Source organism: Melopsittacus undulatus, chromosome 6, assembly GCF_012275295.1.
Source record: "Melopsittacus undulatus isolate bMelUnd1 chromosome 6, bMelUnd1.mat.Z, whole genome shotgun sequence".
NCBI classification, from domain to species: Eukaryota; Metazoa; Chordata; class Aves; order Psittaciformes; family Psittaculidae; genus Melopsittacus; species Melopsittacus undulatus.
Genome location: NC_047532.1, coordinates 65213887 through 65236081, shown reverse-complemented (window position 1 = coordinate 65236081; position 22195 = coordinate 65213887). Strand labels below are relative to the sequence as shown.

The window sequence follows — 22195 nt, the reverse complement described above, 5'->3', positions numbered from 1 at the left end:
CATTTGGGGACTGCTTAGATCAAGATGTGTATAGGATTTTTTTCTTAATATTATCCAAAATCATAAGCTGTCACCCAGTTAAGTCGCAGTAGAATCCCCATTCTCAGCCCGGACTGACACTGTAGTTTTCCTTGCATGCAGGAAGAATGCAAGAATCTCTTTGTGAAGTAATTTGTCCCTCAGACATCACTGCATAACCTTCCCTAACTGCTTTACAACAGAAGAGGGGTTTATTCCCCTTGGAAATGCATAATCTGGATGACTAGCATGTCTGTGTCAAACCCATGAATGTATTTGTGAAGGGCATAGTGTTAGTGGGAGTTCCACATTAAACAGTGGTAGGCCTTAGCCAAAGGCATCAGATGTTTCAATTCCTTCAGATATGAGTGTATGAGCATGCATTGTGAGTGGTGGGAGGTGACTTACTCCATCTGATAGTTGTAGAATGTCAACCTTAGTTGCTCAGACTAAGAAACTAGATGGGGGGGGCAGGGGAATACACCCATACTTTTGTGTAATCTCAGAACAAATAACCTCATTTTTCAACATCCTTATTTTCTTATGGTGTAACTGAGTTCAGCAATTTCACTTCTGACCTCTTATGAAACATCTGATCTCTTTACTGTGGTCAGAGATGCCTCACTAAGCCAACATGGAGTTTTGAGTGGGTTTAGCTCTTTCAGAAACATCACCATTTGAAATTAGGGCAAGCCCACCTACAGAAGTATTTTGGTTTTAATAATGCTTCCTGTATTTATACATATAGTTTCAGAAAATTTTATTAGTGTGTGTGACGTTGGTGTTTTATTTGTAAATTTAAAGTGATAGAACACAAGTTCTGGAAATGCCAAACCTTTCACTTGTGCTCAAGCCAAAGTTCAGTTTATTTTCAGTATGACATTTGCTACCTGAAGTGTTACAAGTGACTTGACCTTAAAATTATGTTGATTTTAGTTCATTGAAAGGGTTGGCCTTTCCAGTTCAACTTGACACCAACAGTGCAGATGGGACAAGGCAGACTTCAGGTGAAAGCCAATTAAAAGCATATCTAGGTGATGAATCCAAATATTTCCATTTCGATGGGATGGTAGGCATCAGTTAAAGGCAATCATGGTGCTTTTTGACATTTTAATTTCTGGTTCAAAACCACTTATAGATGTAATTAAAAAAAGTAGTGTCCACACAGCCGAACTGTCTGATTTACAGGTCTTACTGGTGTTAGCAGGTTGTTTTTAATGCAGGTACCTGTGCACACCACTTGGACAGGGTAGAAATGAGGTGAAAAAATGGTTTAAATTTATTATGGAGATTAGACTCTGTGTCATTTTCAGATAGGTTTTGTGGTACCTAGGTTATTTATTAACATATTGCTGCACATTTTCCTTGGGTCTGTGTTGTGTTTCTCTTAGTTGTGCTCTGGGAGGCCTTATTTCAATTGAAGCTGCCTCTTTTGGAATGAGTTGTGCTTGTCAGGGTCTTCTTGATGAACAGAATATTTGACCAACTTGGAGGGAATGAAGCATGCTGCTTTACAGGAGATGCATCACTGAAATTTGGGCTACTCTTTCTCAAGATGGAGATGTTTGATTGTGCTGTGTGTTCTACCCAGCCTTGGGAGAGCTCCTCGTATTGCCCAGCTGCATCTCCATCAGTTGATGGAGGAGTGATAATATGCTCTGAAGGGAGCTATTTGCAGCCTTCAGGTGAAAGGATGCAAGGCAGGATACCTTTTTGTCAGTGTTGAGACTTAGACTAAGACATATGTGGAGGGGTTTAGTGGGAAGGAAAAATAGAACAGGCACTGCAAAGAACAAAATCTTAAGGTCCTTTCCAACCCTAGCAATTCTATGGTTCTGTTGCTGAATTTAACAATCACAGCATTTTCCTTTACTGTTAGCATCTATACTAGCATGTTAGCTCATCAGGAAACGCTTGGTTTTGCCTTGATTGTGAAGTGCATCCTCTGAAACCCAATTCTATTCTGCTCTTAAGAACAAGCTGCTTCCCTTGTAGGCATATGTAGCATTCGTGCAAAACTCATGTGTGAAAGTAGGTAGAAATATTAGAAATGGTTATTAAAAATGTAGATCCATAATGTGACTAAAAGAAGCTTGGAAGTATAAAAAGAGGTTTTACACCTGGAAGTTATTACAGTTATTTAGATTGCATGAGAATAATAACCAATTGTTTTTGAAGATGTATGACACATTTATGAAAAACCTTGAAGGATAAATGGATCTTTTTAGTATGCTACTTCCACAAAGGACTCCATGAATAAAATAATAGTGAGAGAACTCTCAGTGGATGCTGAATGCTGCTAATTGATGAAATTATTACTTATTACGCTGCAACTGAACTCTGCTTCGAAACACTATTTTCAGTCTGATTTTTGGGGAATGACAGCTGAAATGGAAGAGGCTTTGTATTGAAAGTGAATAGTGATAATTTCTTGATATCTTGGAAATGAAGGATATTTCAGTGACAGTTAAAACTGAGAGAAGTGACTTTTTTCATTTTAAGTGCTCGGAATATTGCTAGGAAAATAAACCCAACTTTTCTGAAATCATTAAACTAGACTTAATGCAGCTTTATGAGGCATTTTAAAAACAATTGTAAGTGTTCTTATTTCTAATAAAGCAGCCAGTTATTTATGTCAGTAATTTTCATGTTATGTCACATGTTAAGGTTACAAATGAGATTTGGGAGGTAAGGTGTAGCCATTGTGTTTAGGAAAACTGATTGTAAATGAAATCAGCATTGAAGAAGTACTCCATGTCTTACTACTCAGGGCAAAAATGGCAATGAGTCCCAAGTTTGCCTTTGGTTTTGTAGTGGTGAAATTAAAGCCTACTGTCCTTGGTGTGTCATTTTAGCTCTTAAGGAATGTTATCAGTAATTGGTGTGAGGATCTTTGGGCAAACTATCACATGTAGTGCAGTGTTTTGGCGTATAACTCCACGTGAATACAAGATCTGATTTCAGCCTTAACAAATCTGTCCAGCAGCACTAGAGGTCTATCTCCCTCCCTGTTAACCTCTGTAGTGTTCAGAGCCTGAGGACAAAGGAAGCTTGTGCAAATCCACTCACACATTTGTGTTTATGTGCTAATGACAAGAACGCAATATGGGATGTTACAGCTTGTTCCCAGAGTTGTTCTGCTTCCATTTGAATGCTGTGTTGGATATCGCCCTTTTTTCAGTTCCAGTGGAAACACGTTTTGAAGGTTTTGGTAAGCTCATACATAGCTCTTCAAAACAGATGGAAGTGAGATAGTGACAGAAGTAGGAGGCAAAAAAATACTCCAGGATGACCACAGCAGAACCTGATGCAGAAATGAATACAGAACAGACTCCTCCCCCCCCCAAAATATTATCTTGTCTCAAATCTACAGTCTGAGTAAAATGTCAGGAGTAGCCAATACTACAGACTGCTGAAGGGCCAATTCCTCTTTTTTAGGATAAGAACTGGTTTTCAGAAGACTAGGATATTTGTTCTGAATTATAGCAAAATAGCTTGCAGGATGCCAAACCTTGCCCCCAGGTGAGGAGATAAGATTGATTTATGAACCCCAAGAAATACTCAGCACAAAAGAAAAGTTAGCTCATTTTGAGCTGCCAGCAGGATGTTCTCTATGCACTTAATCAATGAGTCCGTAATGAAAAATACATAAGCAGCCTTGAGGGCTGGGTCAAAACTCTCTCGGTGCTGGAGCAATGTTCTTGTCATGCTTCTCTCTGATTTGCTTTTGTGATCTTAGCTGGACACCTAATCAGCTCAACTTCATCCAGATTTGCCTTCCATCACGGTCAGTGAGCAGGAGGTCTTGTCTTTCCAGGAAGACTCCAGTAACCATTAAACTATTAGGCAAAAGTGTTGCTCTTGTAGTTTCCTGTGACTCTTCCCCCTTTCCTCCCCATGTTTCGCTTGGAAGCTAGGAAACTCGTGCATTTGAGTTAAACGTTTAAACCCAGGTAGAGTTTCAGGCTGAGAACCATCATCCTAGAGGATGCGCAAAGGCTGCCAATTGGTGTGCAAGTCCAGGAGGACAAGAGGGAATGGATTCAGACTTCAACAGGGGAAGTTCAGGTTGGATATAAGGAAGAAGTTCTTCCCTGTGAGGGTGCTGAGGCACCGGCACAGGGTGCCCAGAGAAGCTGTGGCTGCTCCATCCCTGGCAGTGTTCAAGGCCAGGTTGGACAAAGCCTTGGGTGACCTGCTGTTGTGTGAGGTGTCCCTTCCTGTTGGCAGGGGTTTGGAACTGGATGATGTTAAGGTTCTTTCCAACCCAAACCAGTCTAGGATTCTAGGAACTGCTGTGATTGTGTGGTTGTGTACTTGTGTCTAATTAGTGTTTTGTGATACCCAGCTGGAGGGTCCTGCTTGGCATTCTGGCATCTGTGAATCCCTTCCTCATTGCTGACTTGGACATGGACCTTCCACTGCTGGAGTCAGCCCTTGCTTCCAAAATTTACCTGCCTGTGAATGTCTGTCTTTGCTCAGGAAAAGTGAGTAAATAATACCTGAAAGAAGTGCTGACCTCAAGTCAAACTGAAGAAGGTAAAGACAAAATCCACATTGAATTGCTGGTTCTTCTGGCATGCTTCTGAAGACATCAGCTGGAGATGAGCAGGGAAACAGCTAAAGTTCTTATATATAGGGTATAGGTAGGGTACTTTTTCTTTGCAATAACGTTCTTGATACTCTGCAGTATTTGCTGGTGTGCATGCCAAACCACAAATAAAGAGATGCTGAACCAAGTGTTGGTTAATGTTTCCATCCTAATTGAATTATGGCTTTTGGGGCTTGTATTTTCTAGTCTAGGAAAGACAGCATTGTCCTGTCAGCAAGATGGGAATTTAATTTATGTAGAAGTCTAATACTTACATTTTTCTGCCCCTTGGAATTCCAGGCTTTAGGATCATTACAGTAGGATTATAGGAAAAGTAATTAACTCTAGTTTTAGAAAACTTTATAAATGATAACAATAGTAATTCTTCTCTCTTTAGAGGTCTCAGAGCAGAAATGCAGTTTTGGGTTAATAAGTAAAAGAGTTGGAAAATAATGCTGCTACCCATACACCCTTTATAAAGTGTTTTAAAAATAAGTGTTCTATATAAGCATGTGACAAAGTATGATAGATCAGATTCCAAATGTTTGCTGGCATGTTTTCAGGTTGGTCAGCCTAATCTGACTATCCTATTTACTTTTGAGAGTAATACTTCTGCCTCTTGCCCACACATTTCTAGGATCTTAGACTGGTTTGTGTTGGAGAGGACCTTAAGATCATTCACTTCCAACCCCTGCCATGGGCAGGGACACCTCACACTAGAGGAGGTTGCTCCAAGCCCCTGTGTCCAACCTGGCCTTGAGCACTGCCAGGGATGGGGCAGCCACAGCTTCTCTGGGCACCCTGTGCCAGCGCCTCAGCACCCTCGCAGGGAAGAGCTTCTGCCTTAGATCTAACCTGAACTTCCCCTGTTTCAGTGTGAACCCGTCACCCCTTGTCCTATCACTACAGTCCCTGATGAAGAGTCCCTCCAGCATCCTTGTAGCCCCCTTCAGACACAGGAAGCTGCTCTGAGGTCTCTACACAGCCTATTTCAGCAGCAATTTAGCAATATCTAAAGTCAATAAGGTTTAAAAATAAAAATTATTTAATGAGAGTAAAGAACTCCAAGGAATTGCTTTGTCTTCCCCATTATTGCTGTATGTGTCAGTGTCATCTATAACTCTTGTTATGCCCTGTGTGTTTATGGAATGTCACATTTCTTTGCTTAAGGGTGTCAACATCGGATGGCTGTGTTCTTCTGCTGAAGATGGCATGTTAAAAGGCAAAGGAGAAATCCTCATATCTTTTGTTATTTTTTCAATATCAGACAATAGTATTTTAACACTTCATAGCTTCATGTATCAAACCCTTCCTTTTTATAGCATAGAGTCGACAAATCCCTCGTATTTCCATTTTCCTTCTACATGCTGATTTACCTTTTTGATGAGGATGCTCTGATGTCTACACAAACTTCCTAGAAATCGGTAGCTTAATTGTGGGCTTTGTATTTTACCAGTGTATTAAACAGTCACTACTGAAATATTTTGATACGAGTTTGCACATTGGTTGCATAGAGATGAGTTTACTCTTTGCTTCTTAATGTTGCTGCAGGTTTAGAAAGTTGAGTTGGCACGTTCTTGGAACAGATAACAAATGTTCACGTGTGTTTCGAGCACTGAATGTACTGGAACTTTTGGATGCAGACTGCCACTCTTATCCTTACATTTCAGGTTCATTTATTGGACTTTGGAAATCACCTTTTAACGAAGTCTCCAGAACATTGCTGCGCTCAGCTAAAATTAGTTCCGCTGATTTTGCCAATGATTAAACTTAAAGCAGTAATAGCTGCTAATGCTGATTTCTCTCCTATGATCAAAAAAGTCAGTAGAGCATTCACTTTTCATTAACTGACATGTCTCTAATGCAAGTTTGGGGTTTGGTTAAGCAAAACCCCACAACTGAAGGTTCAATAGGGACATTGAGTTATGGGAATACAATGGCCTAGTTTTGGCACTAAGTTTGTTTCCAAAGGCAGTGGAGCTTGCTTTCTCTTTCAGTCTGTTTGTCTTGTAGAAAAATAGAAGTGAGATGTAAATGATTATGATCCTTTTTGCTATGAGATATTAATTAAATGACTGTCTATATGAGTGAGCAGTTACAAATGTTATTTAGTATTCCTCCCGCAGCAGAGCAATTTGATGCACAAGTGATCAAGGCAGACATAAATATTACAGCGAGGAAACCAAAAGCTTCTCTTTATACCTGTGGTGCAAACCTAAGTATTTTCTAAAGCTTTAAGTTTTGATTTGTAAAGAAGGGAGATACTTTTATTGCTAAGATGAGTAAAGGTAACTTCAGAGTGGAGGGGGTTTCACAGACTCTGGAGACCGTGTGTGTGCTTACTTTTGAAGTAACAGCAGTCATCATGCTAAGAATCATAGAATCATAGCATAGTTAGGGTTGGAAAGGACCTCAAGATCATCTAGTTCCAACCCCCCTGCCATGGGCAGGGACACCTCACACTAAACCATATCACCCAAGGCTTCATCCAGTCTGGCCTTGAACACTGCCAGGGATGGAGCATTCACAACCTCCCTGGGCAACCCATTCCAGTACCTCACCACCCTCACAGTAAAGAATTTCTTCCTTATATCCAATCTAAACCTCTGCTGTTTAAGTTTCAACCCATTACCCCTTGTCCTATCACTACAGTCCCTAATGAATAGTCCCTCCCCAGCATCCCTGTAGGCCCCCTTTAGATACTGGAAGGCTGCTAAGAGGTCTCCACACAGCCTTCTGTTCTCCAGGCTGAACAGCCCCAACTTTCTCAGCCTGTCTTCATACGGGAGGTGCTCCAGTCCCCTGATCATCCTTGTGGCCCTCCTCTGGACTTGTTCCAACAGTTCCATGTCCTTTTTATGTTGAGGACACCAGAACTGAACACAATACTCCAAGTGAGGTCTCACAAGAGCAGAGTAGAGGGGCAGGATCACCTCCTTCAACCTGCTGGTCATGCTCCTTTTGATGCAGCCCAGGATACAGTTGGCTTTCTGGGCTGTGAGTGCACACTGCTGGCTCATGTTCATTTTCTCATTGACTAACACCCCCAAGTCCTTCTCTGCAGGACTACCATGAATTTCCTTTTTGCCCAACCTGTAGCTGTGCCTGGTATTGCTCTGACCCAGGTGTAGGACCTTGCACTTGTCATGGTTAAACTTCATGAGGTTGGCATCAGCCCACCTCACAAGTGTGTCAAGGTCCCTCTGAATGGCATTCCTTCCCTCTAGTGTATCAACAGAACCACACAGCTTGGTGCCATTGGCAAACTTGCTGAGGGCACACTCAATTCCATTGTCCATGTCAGCGACAAAGATGTTAAACAAGACAGGTCCCAACACCGATCCCTGAGGGACACCACTCATTACTGAACTCCGGCCGGACATTGAACTGTTGACCACAACTCTTTGAGTGCGACCATCCAGCCAGTTCTTTATCCACTGAGTGGTCCACCTATCAAATTGATGACACTCCAATTTAGAGACAAGGATGTCATGTGGGACAGTGTCAAACGCTTTGCACAAGTCCAGGTAGATGACGTCAACTGCTCCACCCCTGTCCATCACTTTTGTAGCCCCGTCATAGAAGGCCACCAAATTGGTCAGGCAGGATTTCCCCCTAGTGAAGCCATGCTGGCTGTCACCAAGCACCTTGTTGTTTTTCATGTGCCCTAGCATGCCTTCCAAAGAGAATCTGCTCCCAGATTTTGCCAGGCAGTCAGGGCTGTGACATGAATTGCTCTGTTTCTTTGCACTTATCCAATTGGTTGAATGATTAAAGAATGACCAGTTAGAGAGAAAATATACTAAACTGATAAATATAAGTGTAGAGGGTAGCTGCAGCAAATGTTAAACCCTTCAATTTCTAAAGGCTGAAAATGAAATATTTTAGTCAACAGAATGAATGCAAAACAGTGAATTCAACTTGGAGTAGATCCACGAGAGCTGTGCTTTGTCTTCTATGAATTTGCTACGTTAACCCTCATACCTTTTGATGTAAAGTATTGTTTGCAGTGCAAAAACATGATCTTATCATAGAGTGTTCCTGGAGAAGCCTCAGATCTGAGAACTTCCTCTTATGGTACGGTGGAGTTTGAGCCTGCTTTAAACTGTGTGGCGTTTTATGTATATATGCTTGTGTTAAATAAGTAAATAACTCATTGAATGCTGGGATGCTATTTGGATACTTAAGCCCAGAGAGTGAGTATTTGCTTTGGTTTTCCCTATGAGGGTCAAGTTTCTTCTGCAGAGATTAGTTGTGTCAAGAAGTTTCGTGCAGAGTTTCCAGCAGCGTCATTTACCGCCCAGAGTTCTTCCAACAGAGGAGTGGTTGGTGTCTATGGGAAGCAAGTAACACTGTTTGTTTTCTGTTGTAATAAACCCCTTGGAATTTACAGCAACACCTAGCAGAAATGTGTTGCTGAGGTAGAGACATCAAGCTCAATCTGAAAGTTAACATATCAGGAAAGCAGTGTTGTGTAATTTTGCTGTTTTGTTAATCTGTAATGCTTTAACTTTGCTTCTATAACAAAGTGCATGAGGAATACCACAGCTTTGTTAATACAGATATATTTGTAACGAGGACTTGTGTGGCTTTTGTGGGAGTGTTCTTTTTGTTAACAGACAGTATTTACATACTGCAGGAAAATCTGAAGACTGTGAAAATCTGTAGTGGTTAAATTGGTTTGGAAACCTCACTTTCCAGATACCTAGTAACAGATGTAGGACTACACCTCTGAGATGCTGGTATACTATGGTATTATTACAATATAAAGAATAGTCTTACTCTCATTAGAGGCAGTGTAAGGAGTGTAAGAAGCTGGAAAGGGGTTTGTTCTGAGGTAGAAGCAGGCTGTCTTAGGGGGAAAGCTAAAGTTAGGTTGAAGGTGAAGATGTAGCATTTAAGTGCTGTACTGAAGGCAGGTAGCTGTCAGTGCATAGCTAGATGATGTTTACCACAAGATCATCTATTGGCCTTTGAATTCATGTTCTTTATGAATGGCTTATATGGCTCAGAGGAGAAATAAGTCTCGTGACTAAAAGCTGAATCTTTTCTCAGGTATGTTTCAGCTCCCCCCTTGCCCATGTGCCCACCAGGATTTGGGATCAGGCCTGTTGGCTTCTCGGCCACTGTCTCACAGGAGGCAGCAGCTCTGGTGCTCCTCTGGCATGTTTCCTCATCTCTGCACAGAAACAGAGCCCCAGCTTCCAACCCTTTGAGCCTTGAGGACTTTGTTTTGAAGATACCATAATAATGTAAATTGCCACATCTTGGGCATGGACACAGAGGATCACCTGAAGAGTTTATCCTTTCTGAGAGAGGTGAGAGGCTTGTGGCTCATCACACTGTGATAAACTGAAATTGAAGTGGGTTTGCAGTCAGCTTGTCACTTTGCTCATGCGTGCAGCTCTTTGTCTCAGTAACTGAAAACATATCTGGTAATACACAAAGTAATCCTTTGAGGGTTTCCCTTCTGAATCCCGTGCTGTCTGGAGTCCTTTCTAGTTCTAGAATTGGGTTCTCCAAAGGCTGACCATGCTATTCCCCTGACATCTGTGGTTGTTTCACATTACATTGAATTTTCTCTATCCTTCATTGCCTCTCAAAGCAGGCTGAAACTCTTGTGAAAGCAGTCTTCCCCTTTTTGAAATGTTTTGGATGAATTCCTAGGATGTGTTTCCAGCCAGCTTATATAAATTACTTGTAAGGATTCTCATCAGTTCAGATTTTCAGTAAGGAAAAGCTCATTTGATACAAGGAGCTATTCTACCATATATAAGCATGAGGGAGAAATCCACATTTTCCCATATTCTTTCAATGCTAAGCAATAACACGGACCTGGTTTCTGGAAAACGAGATGCTAGAGGTATTGTTTTGAGATCTTGTTTATCTTTTAGTGCCACAAACTCCCGCAGGACTAGAACTTGCTGATTTGGTAATGAAGCTTCCACATGCAATAGTTCATAACTTTACATGGTTTTTGAAGTGCTGCCTCAAACTGCTAGTGCTTCATGTAGCAGAGTGAATGCAAGAGGTACAATGTGAACTAGGCAGTTCAGATAAGATATTAATAGAAAGTGCTTGTGCCTTAGTCATCTTTTCCTTAACTGAGATGATTGTTAAACAAAGTCATTAGTCTGGGTCAGCTAATCTCATGAAAACAAATACTTGGAGAGTGATATCTTTGGTCTTTGACTGACTAACAATAATAAAATTAGCTTCATGTTCACATGTACTAGAAAATATCAGGGGGAAAAAACCCCAGGTACTTGTTTCTGTCAGTAAATGAACACTTACATAGCTTTGAAATGAATTGTTTAGTGTGCTCATTACCCTCAGAAAAAATAAATACATTCTCATTATGTTCACTTGGTGAACATATGTATCTTGCAATGCATTTAATGTTACTTGCTGTGAGGGAGATTACAACTCTTTTTAAGAAAATTGGGTAGATTAATGGAATGGGGTAGGTTAAATTGCTCTCCACATGGATTCCCTGGCATGCCCAGCCTACTCCTGGATTTTAATTGATGTATATGAAAGCATTTAGCTGAGGATGCTCTGTGGAGAAACTGGAGTCAAGCAGGATCTAACCTGTGTATTGCAGGGGCTGTAGATGTGCTGTATGCTAAGCCACTAACCCATGGGATGACATTTTATGCCCGTAGTCATAGTCTGCAAGTGAAGAATTGCATTTTAGCAGCTGCACTGCAGGTCTGTGTGTATTGAGCTGTGGTGATCAGGTGTTTTGGGGCTTTTCATAACGAACTTCCCCAACAAGCCAAAGAAAGTGGACAGAATTGATGGAAAGAGCAAAATATTGCTTTGTCTTATTAAGAAGCCTGTGCAGTTCTAATACCACAACCTGTGGCAGAGCATGAAGGGGGGTTTCTGATCCTTATTCTGGCTTTGAATTACCAGTAGCAAAGATAGACTTATATAGAATCACAGAATGAACCCAGTTGGAAAAGACCTTCAAGATCATCAAGTCCAACCATTACACCAGGGCTGCTGAGGCCACCACTAAATCGTGTCCCATGAGAATTAGTAAGGACTAAATACTCCTGTTGTAACTCACTGGTTTCAGTAGGAGTTCTTCCAAGATAAGCTTTCAAAATTTGGAATAATGTAATCTATTTTACTAATACAGTGTGAGACCTGCAAGACTTTTTGGTGACTGCTTGGATTTACTGCAGTCCCACCTTTTTCTTAACACTACTCCCCCTCTGCCTATCATGTCCTGTCCTCGCACCACAGCTCTGGTTAGTTTTGGAGCATTCCTAATAAGCATAGTGCTTTCATAACTTCATATTTTATATTGCTGAGTGTGCATTTAATTAAAAATGGGATTTAATTGCAATAGCTGCTTCTGTTTTCAGCTAAACCGGTGACTTTATGAGATGGGAATGAGCTGGGTGTGACGCTTTAATGGAATTAAAAAGGCAGTGACATTTCTATACCAGAATTTTCTGTTGGATCCCTGTAGAGCATGTGCCAAGCCTGGCTTGATTTACCAGAAACTGTCATTTCAGAAACAGAGCTCCCAACTGCAGGATCTGTCCTACCCCAAATGGCTGTCTTGGAATCACTTATTGGGAGTAATTCTAATTCAACTTCTTGATGAATTCCTTACTGTAATAATAAGACATGCTTTTTAAAACTTTTACAGCTTTTTCATTAATAAATGATGGTGAAGATTAGAGCTAGTATTTTATTTTTTGTGGGGACTTTTTAATCACAGCCCTTAAAGTAGAAGCTGAGCAATAAACATCTAATGAATAGCTTATCCCAAGTTTATTCTCAGAAGCTATGTTACTGTGTTGGCACAGCTCAACATAACCATTTAGTACTAAAGTCTCAAGATTTAAAACCAGTAGCTATCATACTGAGAACTGGCATCTGTGCGTTACATATGAGTAGGATATATTTTAGGGATACAATTTAGGATGATGTTTTGGTGTAGGTTAAAATCTAATGAACAACTTGGGTTTAGAGTTCTGCATTACTGTATGGAGATCTTCAGTCTTTCAGTATCTGAAGGGGGCTCCAAGGATGCTGGAGAGGGACCCTTTATCAGGGACTGCAGTGACAGGACAAGGGGTGATGGGTTCACACTGAAACAGGGCAAGTTCAAGTTAGATCTAAGGCAGAAGCTCTTCCCTGTGAGGGTGCTGAGGCACTGGCACAGGGTGCCCAGAGAAGCTGTGGCTGCCCCATCCCTGGCAGTGTTCAAGGCCAGGTTGGACACAGGGACTTGGAGCAAGCTGCTCCAGTGTGAGGTGTCCCTGCCCATGGCAGAAGTTTGGAACTGGATGAGCTTTAAGGTCCCTTCCAACACAAACTAGTCTGGGATTGTAGGATTCTTGGAACCTGAATCAATATATAATAGTCAAAATGAATGCATTCTCTTATAGAAGAGGGTGTATTAGGGATTTAAACCATTGTTTAAGAATTTTTTTAGCTTATAATAGTCTTTGTCTTTTAAAAGACATAGAAGAAACCATTGTCAAGGGTTATTATTAAAGGAATTCCTTAAGGTAGTTGTACTTGAGGGAGTCATTGCAATACGTATTGAGTTTTGTTCTGTAGGTACAGACAGTTTGGCTTTCCTCCCAAAATGAAGTAGTCAGACTGATAGGGAAATAATTCCTATGGAAATAAAGACAGGCTAATACTTTGATGGGACTCATAATCATCAGTGTTATGCAAAGTTACAGGCTTAACTCTGAACTTACATGTTGTGCAGCTATGCCACAAGTGTGTGCTCAACATGGGCTGAGTATACTTGTGTCTACTTACTCATACGTCTATTTCTTTCTCCATCAACATAGTACCTAAATAGGGTATATTTTGATTTGCAGCCATTAATGATAATAGATTTATACCTACTTTATTTTTAATGACATGAATCTGGCCATTTATATAAAACACTTAATATATAATGTATAGGTTTTCCTTTACTATACAAATTGCATCTTAATTTGAAACCCAAAATTCATACAGCTCTGAGAAGTGATGTATTATGTACCCACCTCCTCCACTGGGGAACTCGAATCTTGCCCTTTCAACATCTGGAGAGATCAAACAACAGCTCATCTGGCAAGAAGGAGAATTTATGTAGCAGAATAAGCATAGGGTTGGGACCAGCAAGGTCACAGATGCCTAGATAATGATCCTCACTGCTGAGGCTGGGCATCTCGGGATTCCTTTCTCGCATGTCCAGGGTGGTTCATCTGTATTTAGATGAGTGCCTGCATTAAGTGTTAGTTGCAAAACTCCCCCTAGAACTTTCTCCTCAGTAATTTTCCACTTCCTGGCTGACCTACCTGAATGTATTTATTACATTTCCTAAATGTCTGACTATCCATAACCTGTGGAAAACCATCAATGGAACTGAAATTAATAGGAAGAAAACACCCTCACTAATTTCCTTTTCTGACAGCTTAACACACCCAAAAGCATTTACATTACATTCCCATTTAGGCAGTTAACTTCTGAGTGGTTCTTAAATACCAGGGACTTGGAGCTAGAACAGCCACCTCGGTCAGCAATCCAAGATTTAGGCAGATAGGATATTAGTTAGTGGGAATATAAGCAAGTTTGATATATGTGCTTTTGTGTGCTCTGTGCCAGTATTGTTTGAGATTTAATTCTGGGACACACTGCACCACATAGTCCTTTTGGATTTCTGCAACTGTCGCGCTTGGAGCCATGCTCCTGCTGCAGAATTCCAACAGGAGCAAACATATGGGGATTCTTCCGTCCTTGGCTTGCCCCGCCATTTGTTCCATGGTTTAAACCAACTGGTGCTGTACCCAGTGGAGTACATCTGTTGCAGTTTATTACTAGAAATTTGCAATTCATTTCACTTTGCTACAATAATTATAATATTCATGGCCAAGGGTACTGCATGAAGCAATTACGAAAGAGAATAAGCAGAATCTTGCTTGAATGTATGTGTGATTCAGGACCTCCTGCTTGGTTTGGGTGCTTTGGTTACTCACCAGCCTGTCACCAATGAGTCAGATGTGCTCTGACAGTTGAGTTTGATCATCCTGAGAAATTAAGGTAGCAACTGAGATGCTGTGACATCCCTGATGTGAATGTCCCTGCTCTGTTTTAATTAAGAATGAAAGAAATTAGCATAAACCACTGGTGAATGTATTTGGTTGCTACATCTGGGGAACACCCAGAAATGGAGCAGAGTCTTTGCTGCTGAATTCCAGAGGCACAACCTCGAACTCTTCCTGATAACATTAACAGCACGTATGCAGCTAAATAGTCTATACTTTTTGGAATGTTGTACCCTATTTATATATGTCCAATGTCTCTTCATGTTTCAGGCAAGTTGTGAATTACTCCCCTGGGCTCTGTTGTTATTTGCAGGTAGAAGTTTGAAGTTAGTGAGTTTTCTGTTTTTATGGGAAGAATTGTTGAGTCCAGAGTAAAGAGTTGATTAGAAAGTGGCCCCTTTGGATAAATAAAAGTCCCCCAAAACGTCAACATCATAAAATCTTAATCCAACAAGTTATTTCTTTATCATTATCACCCACTCATGCAGACATTTGAAATATGGAAGTATCTTGATATAATATTCATAAGCCCATCATATTCATCATGTTCAGTCTCCGTTTCTGTAAGTCAGTCTCACACATCTTTCACATACAGTAACAGAATAAGTACAGCCTATTCACCACAGTGGTGAAGTGTAGTGCTAAAGTCAATTTGTTTTAAAGGAAAACTTACAAAACCAATTCCAAGAGTTACAACCAACACTGCATCTAGTTCAGTTCTCCATCACAGCTCTGAGTCTGAATCTGTCACTTGCATGCCATTCACGCACACCTTTTGAATTAAATGAGGTCAGTTTTGCCATGGAAAGCTGTCATTTACCCAATTTAAAGAAGAGGTTGGATTCCAAATAGCTGATTTGATTTTTCATGTTATACTAGTGCCATGAAAAACATCACAAGCTTCATTCTGCCTGTATCGTCAGCCCATTGCTATCACTTAAAAGTACAGCTATATTCCCAATATTTCATAGGATCATAGAATCCCAGACTGGTTTGTGTTGGAAGGGACCTTAAAGCTCATCCAATTCCAACCCCATGCCACAGGCAGGGAAGCCTTCCATTAGACCACTCTAAGTCCCATCCAGCCTGGCCTTGAGCACAGCCAGGGATGGGGCAGCCACAGCTTCCCTCACAGAGAAGAGCTTCTGCCTTAGATCTAACCTAAACTTCCCCTGTTCCACTGTGAACCTATCACCCCTTCTCCTGTCGCTACAGTCCCTGATGAAGAAAGAGTCCCTCACCAGCACCCTTGGAGCCCCCTTCAGACACTGGAAGCTGCTCTGAGGTCTCCACACAGCTTCTTTTCTCCAGGCTGAACATCCCCAGTGTTCTCATCCTGTCTCCATATGGAGCTGCTCCAGCCCCTGATCATCCTCACTGCCTCCTCTGGACTTGCTCCAGCTCCATGTCCTTCTCGTGTTGAGGACACCAGCACTGCACACAGTTGTTTGTGTCCTTGTGAATAAATCATGGTAGGAGAAGTGAAGTTAACCCATCAGCTCACTGGGTGTCGAAGGAGGTTCTTTTTGTGAAGGGGAAGTCAGATTTTATACTGAAATGATGAAACATTCAGAAATAACCCAGATCCTTTAACATATTTTTGCTTGTTTTGCTTTGTGAGAGTTCCTGGCACTGATATGATGCAGCAGAATTGTATGTTTCTATATGCTGTGCATAACAAACATGTGGCAATGGATGCCATTATCATGGCTACTACATAGAATTCCATTTTCTAGCACTCCTAGAAATGTCTTTGAGTATTTGTCACCTAAGTGGTGGGGACAAGACAGATCTGAGCATATTAGTATGAAGTTGGGCTATAAAGTTGCTTAATTATGTTTTGGTTTGGCATAGCACTATTAATAAGTGTGTGAGGTGTTATTAAAGAGGCTTTGAAGCTTTTGGGGGAATTTTGCCTGTATTTTAATAGTTTCTGTTCTCTTCCCACAGAACATTCTGGCTTTAAATCCCCGAAAACAGACGCATGCAACTCTCCACTCAACTGCAGCAAAGAAGCAAGTGAAGAAGCTCTGGAAAAGGAATTCTGACAGAAGCTGTTCAGTAAGTGCACATTTATGATCGTATCTGAAACATGCAATAAATCATTGAGCCTGAAATCTTGGTTCTGTGAGAAATGCCAATTCTGTTTCCTTTGTCTTTCAGTAGACAAATTTGGCTCCTTCTTCTGTTCCTGTTGATACAAAGTGACTTTGTGATCAGCTCTTTACTTTTCAGAACCCAGTATTCAGTATTTCTGCCATTAAATATCATCATTCTCTCTCTTGGTATTTAGATTCCTAGTCTCAGTGTGAAATTTGCCTTAATCCTGTCAGACTTTGTTGTCTTGTTTATCGCTCATCTGATTAGAAGGTTTGTAGTGATTTGGCTGTCTTCCTACAGATTCTCTTAGACAGTCCTCTAAATTCAGAAGTCTTTTAGGTTGACTGCTATGTCTGCAGACTCTTTTCTTTATGGGCATAATGTTAGCCAGTATGACCTACAAATGTTTACTGGGAGGAGCAACCCCCAGAGTATCTGTAGCATTCTAATATAGTTCTTGGTTTATAGCATAGAATATAGCATGTATAATCTCTCTTACTGTAGCTCATATTGATAGAATCAAGGGATACTTAAGTTTGGAAATGACCAGAAGATCATCCAATTCCAAAGCCCTGCCATGGGCAGGAACACCTCACACTAGACCATGTCACCCAAGAGTCTGTTCCTATTTTCTTATTCATTGTCTTAGCTAACGTTATAGTAACTGGAAACTTGTGTACAGGAAAAGCTTCTGTTTGTGAACAGGGAGGATGATTTTGAAATGTCTGATGCAGTTACTGGCCACAAGTGTGTTTTCCTGCTGCACACATAGTCGAGCTGCTCAGCAAGAAGCTCCTGGGCAGCTACAGTTTACATCATTATGTTTTCAGGTGATCTGAAATCAACACCGGGTTGTAAACACCTCTCTTTCCAGAACCTGTTTGTTAGAAAGCTCAGGTATCTGTGCAGCAGGGCAGCTAGGCACTTGTGCAGTAACCCGATTAGTTGTTCCAGTGTAGATTGTTCTAGTTAAACTTGAGACTGTAGCATATATGTATATACTTTCCTAATGGGTACAGTAACACTGATTTTCTAATGCTTCTGGGCTTTAAGATCACTCTTGGTTATTTCTGAGTTTTCCTCTATATCAGCCTTGTTTGACTTTTCTATTCGGTTGAGTCATAGAATGTTTGATATGTGAGGATTTTGCTGTTAATTGTGAAAGTGCATAGCTTTCTAGAAACTGTCTCTCTTTCCATGTTCCTGCTCTTAGCTGTGGGTGCGCAGCTCATAGTGTGTCAGATGGTCTTGGATACCTAAGGTCTGAGCTTCTTGGGCTGTGCAAGCAGTACTGATTTTGGGCTTATCTCTAGCTTGTGTGCCTTGGCTGGGTTTACATTTGAAAGAAATTCTGCACGTTAGCAAATATTGCAGGATGATGTTTTGGCATAGGTTTAAAATCTAATAAACAACTTGGGTTTAGAGTTTTGCATTACTGTATGGAGGTCTTCAGTCTTCTGATATCTGAAAGGGGCTACAAGGATGCTGGAGAAGGACTCTTTATCAGGGACTGCAGCAATAGGACAAGGGGTTATGGGTTCAAACTGAAACAGGGGAAGTTCAGGTTAGATCTAAGGCAGAAGCTCTTCCCTGTGAGGGTGCTGAGGCGCTGGCACAGGGTGCCCAGAGAAGCTGTGGCTGCCCCATCCCTGGCAGTGTTCAAGGCCAGGTTGGACACAGGGGCTTGGAACAACCTGCTCTAGTGTGAGGTGTCCCTGCCCGTGGCAGGGGTTGGAACTGGATGAGCTTTAGGGTCCTTTCCAACATAAACCATTCCATGGTTTTATGATCTGTGCAATTATTAGAACCCTGAAATATTGAGATCTGCTCATGTATTGCAACTTACAGGATTAAAGGTTAGAGATAAGCAAGTAGGTATATCTGTACATGTACACACCTTAGTCACAAATAGTTCTTACACTTCATATTATGATTTATTTGGAAGAATGTCCCTTTATTGAGTTTGCAAGTTGTGATGAAAAATAGGAAATGCAGAAGAAACTGTAAAAGGAGTGGTGCTTATTTTTAAGCCAGGAATGCTCCTGGTTTTTAGAGTTTTCAGACTATTCAGGAATATGTACCCTACTTTTAGTGTGCACTATTTACCATACAAATCGCTGTTGTGCTAGAAAAAGCCCTATAAAACTCAAAAACTCCAACCTAAACAAGATACCCCATCACATAAAAGGCATTTTGAAAATGTGAGAGACCTTTACATACTCCAGATCATTGTTGTTGAGTGGTTTTAAAAAGCAAAGAAGACAAAATGGTAGAATCCTTTCCTAGTCTTCTTCAGATAAGAAGGGTAATATAGGAAAGGAGACAATGAGCAGTTTTCTGTCTAAAAAGCCGATGGCAGTAACGTTTAGGCCTGCTAATGAACAGGTCAGCTCTATTTGAAGTCCATAAGGAATTTTGCTTTTCCCTAAAATCTGAATTGGGCTTTTAGCTTTGTGTTCTTTTAAAGCTGTACTGAGCTGCCTGTGCAGAATTTCTTTAGAGGGAAGGTGGGAGTATGAAAATACAAAAGTAATTAAATTAACAGCCCTCAAAACTCTGCAAAACAAAACAGAACAAAAGCTGCATCTGCTGAGGGATGCACACAGTGACTTTGTAATGTCTAATACACTTCCAGATGGCAGACTTACATATTTCCTCCAAATAATTACACAAGTGCAGTTTTAACTCCTAGCCTGCTCAGAGACACTTTGGGTTGCCCATTAACTATGTTCTGAGGTGGAGACTCGAGTGTCAAAATCTCAGCATTGGGACAGCCTTCTAAAGGGAGGTTCAATTATACATGCAGGGAGTGCTATAGTTTTATTGTGTTAGCAACCAAATTTTGCTGTAAAAGTGATTCATAGCTGTAGGTGCAAGATCAGTCAGCTTTCGGAAATGTTAGCTCAAGATTTAGATCAGAATAGGTAAACTCTTCGTAGCTGAGTTGCCCTTGGTAACAGTGATAAACCAAAGCCTTGTTTTTTTTCTGGGTCATGCTGAAAGGTGGTCTCAACACATGCCACTAATCTGTTTGGGGAAACAAAGGTGATCAGAAGACATTCAAAGTAGAAGAGTTTTGACATGTCTGTAGTAAATCCTGGAGAAGGAAACAAGATTTAGATCACATTAGGTCATCAATTTACACATAAAACTAAAGCAGAGAAACAAACTATGGAAACTGTAAGGACTTGCTTTGGTTTCAAGGTTTTGCTGGGTACTTCAGGAGGATTTAGACGTTTGATTTATGTGTCTATTATTTCTGGTTTCCAACTCTCTGTAATTCAATTTCTGTGTACATTTTGTGCTTGCTGACGTTTAAATTGTGATGGGCACACATTGTATGCATTCATGTTACACCCTGCACACTGAATTTCTTGCTTTATGAATAGGGTTTCTAAGTGTTATAGGGCAAGTTCTGTTTTTACCTTATAGATGTCCAGATTCGTTGTTACAATGAAATTCCTTTTGCAATTCTTATAAATCCCTTTGTTACTGGGAAATTCAGTGGGATACTGTAGTCCGGTCTATTTATGTAATCATAGAATCATAGAATTAAACTGGTTGGAAAAGACCCTTAAGATCACCAAGCCCAGCCTTTAACCCAGTGCTGCCAAGGCAACCACTAACCCATGGCACTGAGGGCCTTGTCTACATGGTGTGTGAAAACTTCCAGAGAGGTACCTACTAAAGATAGGTGAGAAGATGACATACATGCACCTATGTATTCAGACTTTCTTTGGTTTCTGCATTTAGGAATACTAGTAGTAACTGCTCCAGATGAACAGTTGGACATATTTCAACAAGACAAGAAAGGTGTAAAGGAAATGGGATCTAAATTGGTTTGTAGCTAATTGCCATAGCCTGTAAGTGTATTGATTTTTCAGGCTGTAGTTGCATTGTTCTTCATTTTGTACATTTGCTAAGCCCAATCAGGCAACAAGAGCCTTTCTTCTTTGAACAAAATCAGTTTTAAGCTCAGCTGGTTTGTGGTGTTGTTTGCAGGGACCTCACTTTTGGGCGAGTTTTAACTTTCCAGCCATTAGAGAGAACCAAATTCTTCTGTGCAACATTAAGGTCGAACTACCAGATAGGTCTCTGCTGATGGTGGAGAGTGAGATTTGCAGTTCATTGCAAGATACAACAGTCATTAAGGTCGAACTACCAGATAGGTCTCTGCTGATGGTGGAGAGTGAGATTTGCAGTTCATTGCAAGATACAACAGACATTAAGGTCGAACTACCAGATAGGTCTCTGCTGATGGTGGAGAGTGAGATTTGCAGTTCATTGCAAGATACAACAGATCATGTTCCTCTTTAAATTCAGAGAGCAAGGTTACTCCCTTCAAACAATAGTAATAATAGCTAAACCTTCAGATGGCTTTCCACTTTGATAGTACTGCGATGGCTGTCACTATTCTGTATGAACATCGGGAAGTACCTGTTGTTGTACAATTGTCCAAGCTTACATAGAAAAACCTGTAAATAAGGTGATTCTTCCTCACCTATAATTAGTCTAAGGCATATATAGTCTAATGCTTAGACTAATAATAAGTCTAAGTGTTGCCTTCCAGTGACATGGAAAAATGCCACGTGATTTTTGTGCCCATTCCCATATCTCACAGTTAGCAGGTCACAAATAACTGATTGAAGCAGAAATAGTGCCAATTTCAAAGAAGTAGATCTGAAACCCAGTTCACCTAAGGCCTGAAATCAGAAACCTTCATGAAGAAATGTTTTTTTTCAGGGAATAATGTGGCCCTTTCTAGACATGTCTTGATGATAACATTAGATATTTATAAATGAGAAAGAAGCCTCAACATTGTAAAGCAGAGAACACTCATTAAGGGGAATCAACTCAATTATCTTCAGAATCCAAACGTATAGTTTACCTTTGCAAATATTTAGTTTTGTCTTCACTGCAGATGAATATGGGAGTTGAGCTCTTTGCTGATTGGATACACAATAGCAGATGTCTCTCTAATCGCTGCTGTATTCAAACATTAATTGGTAGAACATATGTAGAATTCTGCTACTCTGAATAGGTATAGGATAGCAGCAGTCTTTTTAATCACATCACTATTCAGTCACTAATTGGTGTGATGATTAAGGGACATTAGAGGGAGCACTTTGACATCTGATTCTTTGAACTGATGTGTGCTCTGGCTGCACTGGATTCATCATGGCCAGCCTGGTTTCTTCAGCTCTGATTCCCAAACATGGCAAATACTTCATTAGGATCTATTGAGGTGATAAGGGAATCTACTGATAATGATTCTTTTAACTGTCGATTGGCTGTATATGTGCAAAGTCTTCATATGAATAATACATGGGTTGCTGAGTATCAGAAAGAGTTGCGAAGTAACAGTGAGATTTTCTTTTTCCTCAGTGTCAATAATTAAATATTAATACACGTTTTA

At 40.6% G+C, this 22195-nt stretch overlaps 1 protein-coding gene across 1 annotated transcript in view; it reads left to right on the top strand.

Moving 5' to 3' along the window:
* The window catches only part of DPYD (dihydropyrimidine dehydrogenase), a 349108-nt gene that overhangs the window by 5663 nt on the left and 321250 nt on the right, over positions 1-22195 (top strand). Inside the window, exon 2 of the mRNA XM_034064349.1 lies at positions 16630-16740. Coding sequence (XP_033920240.1) covers positions 16630-16740 — 111 coding nt within the window. The remainder of the gene's footprint in view (positions 1-16629; positions 16741-22195) is intronic.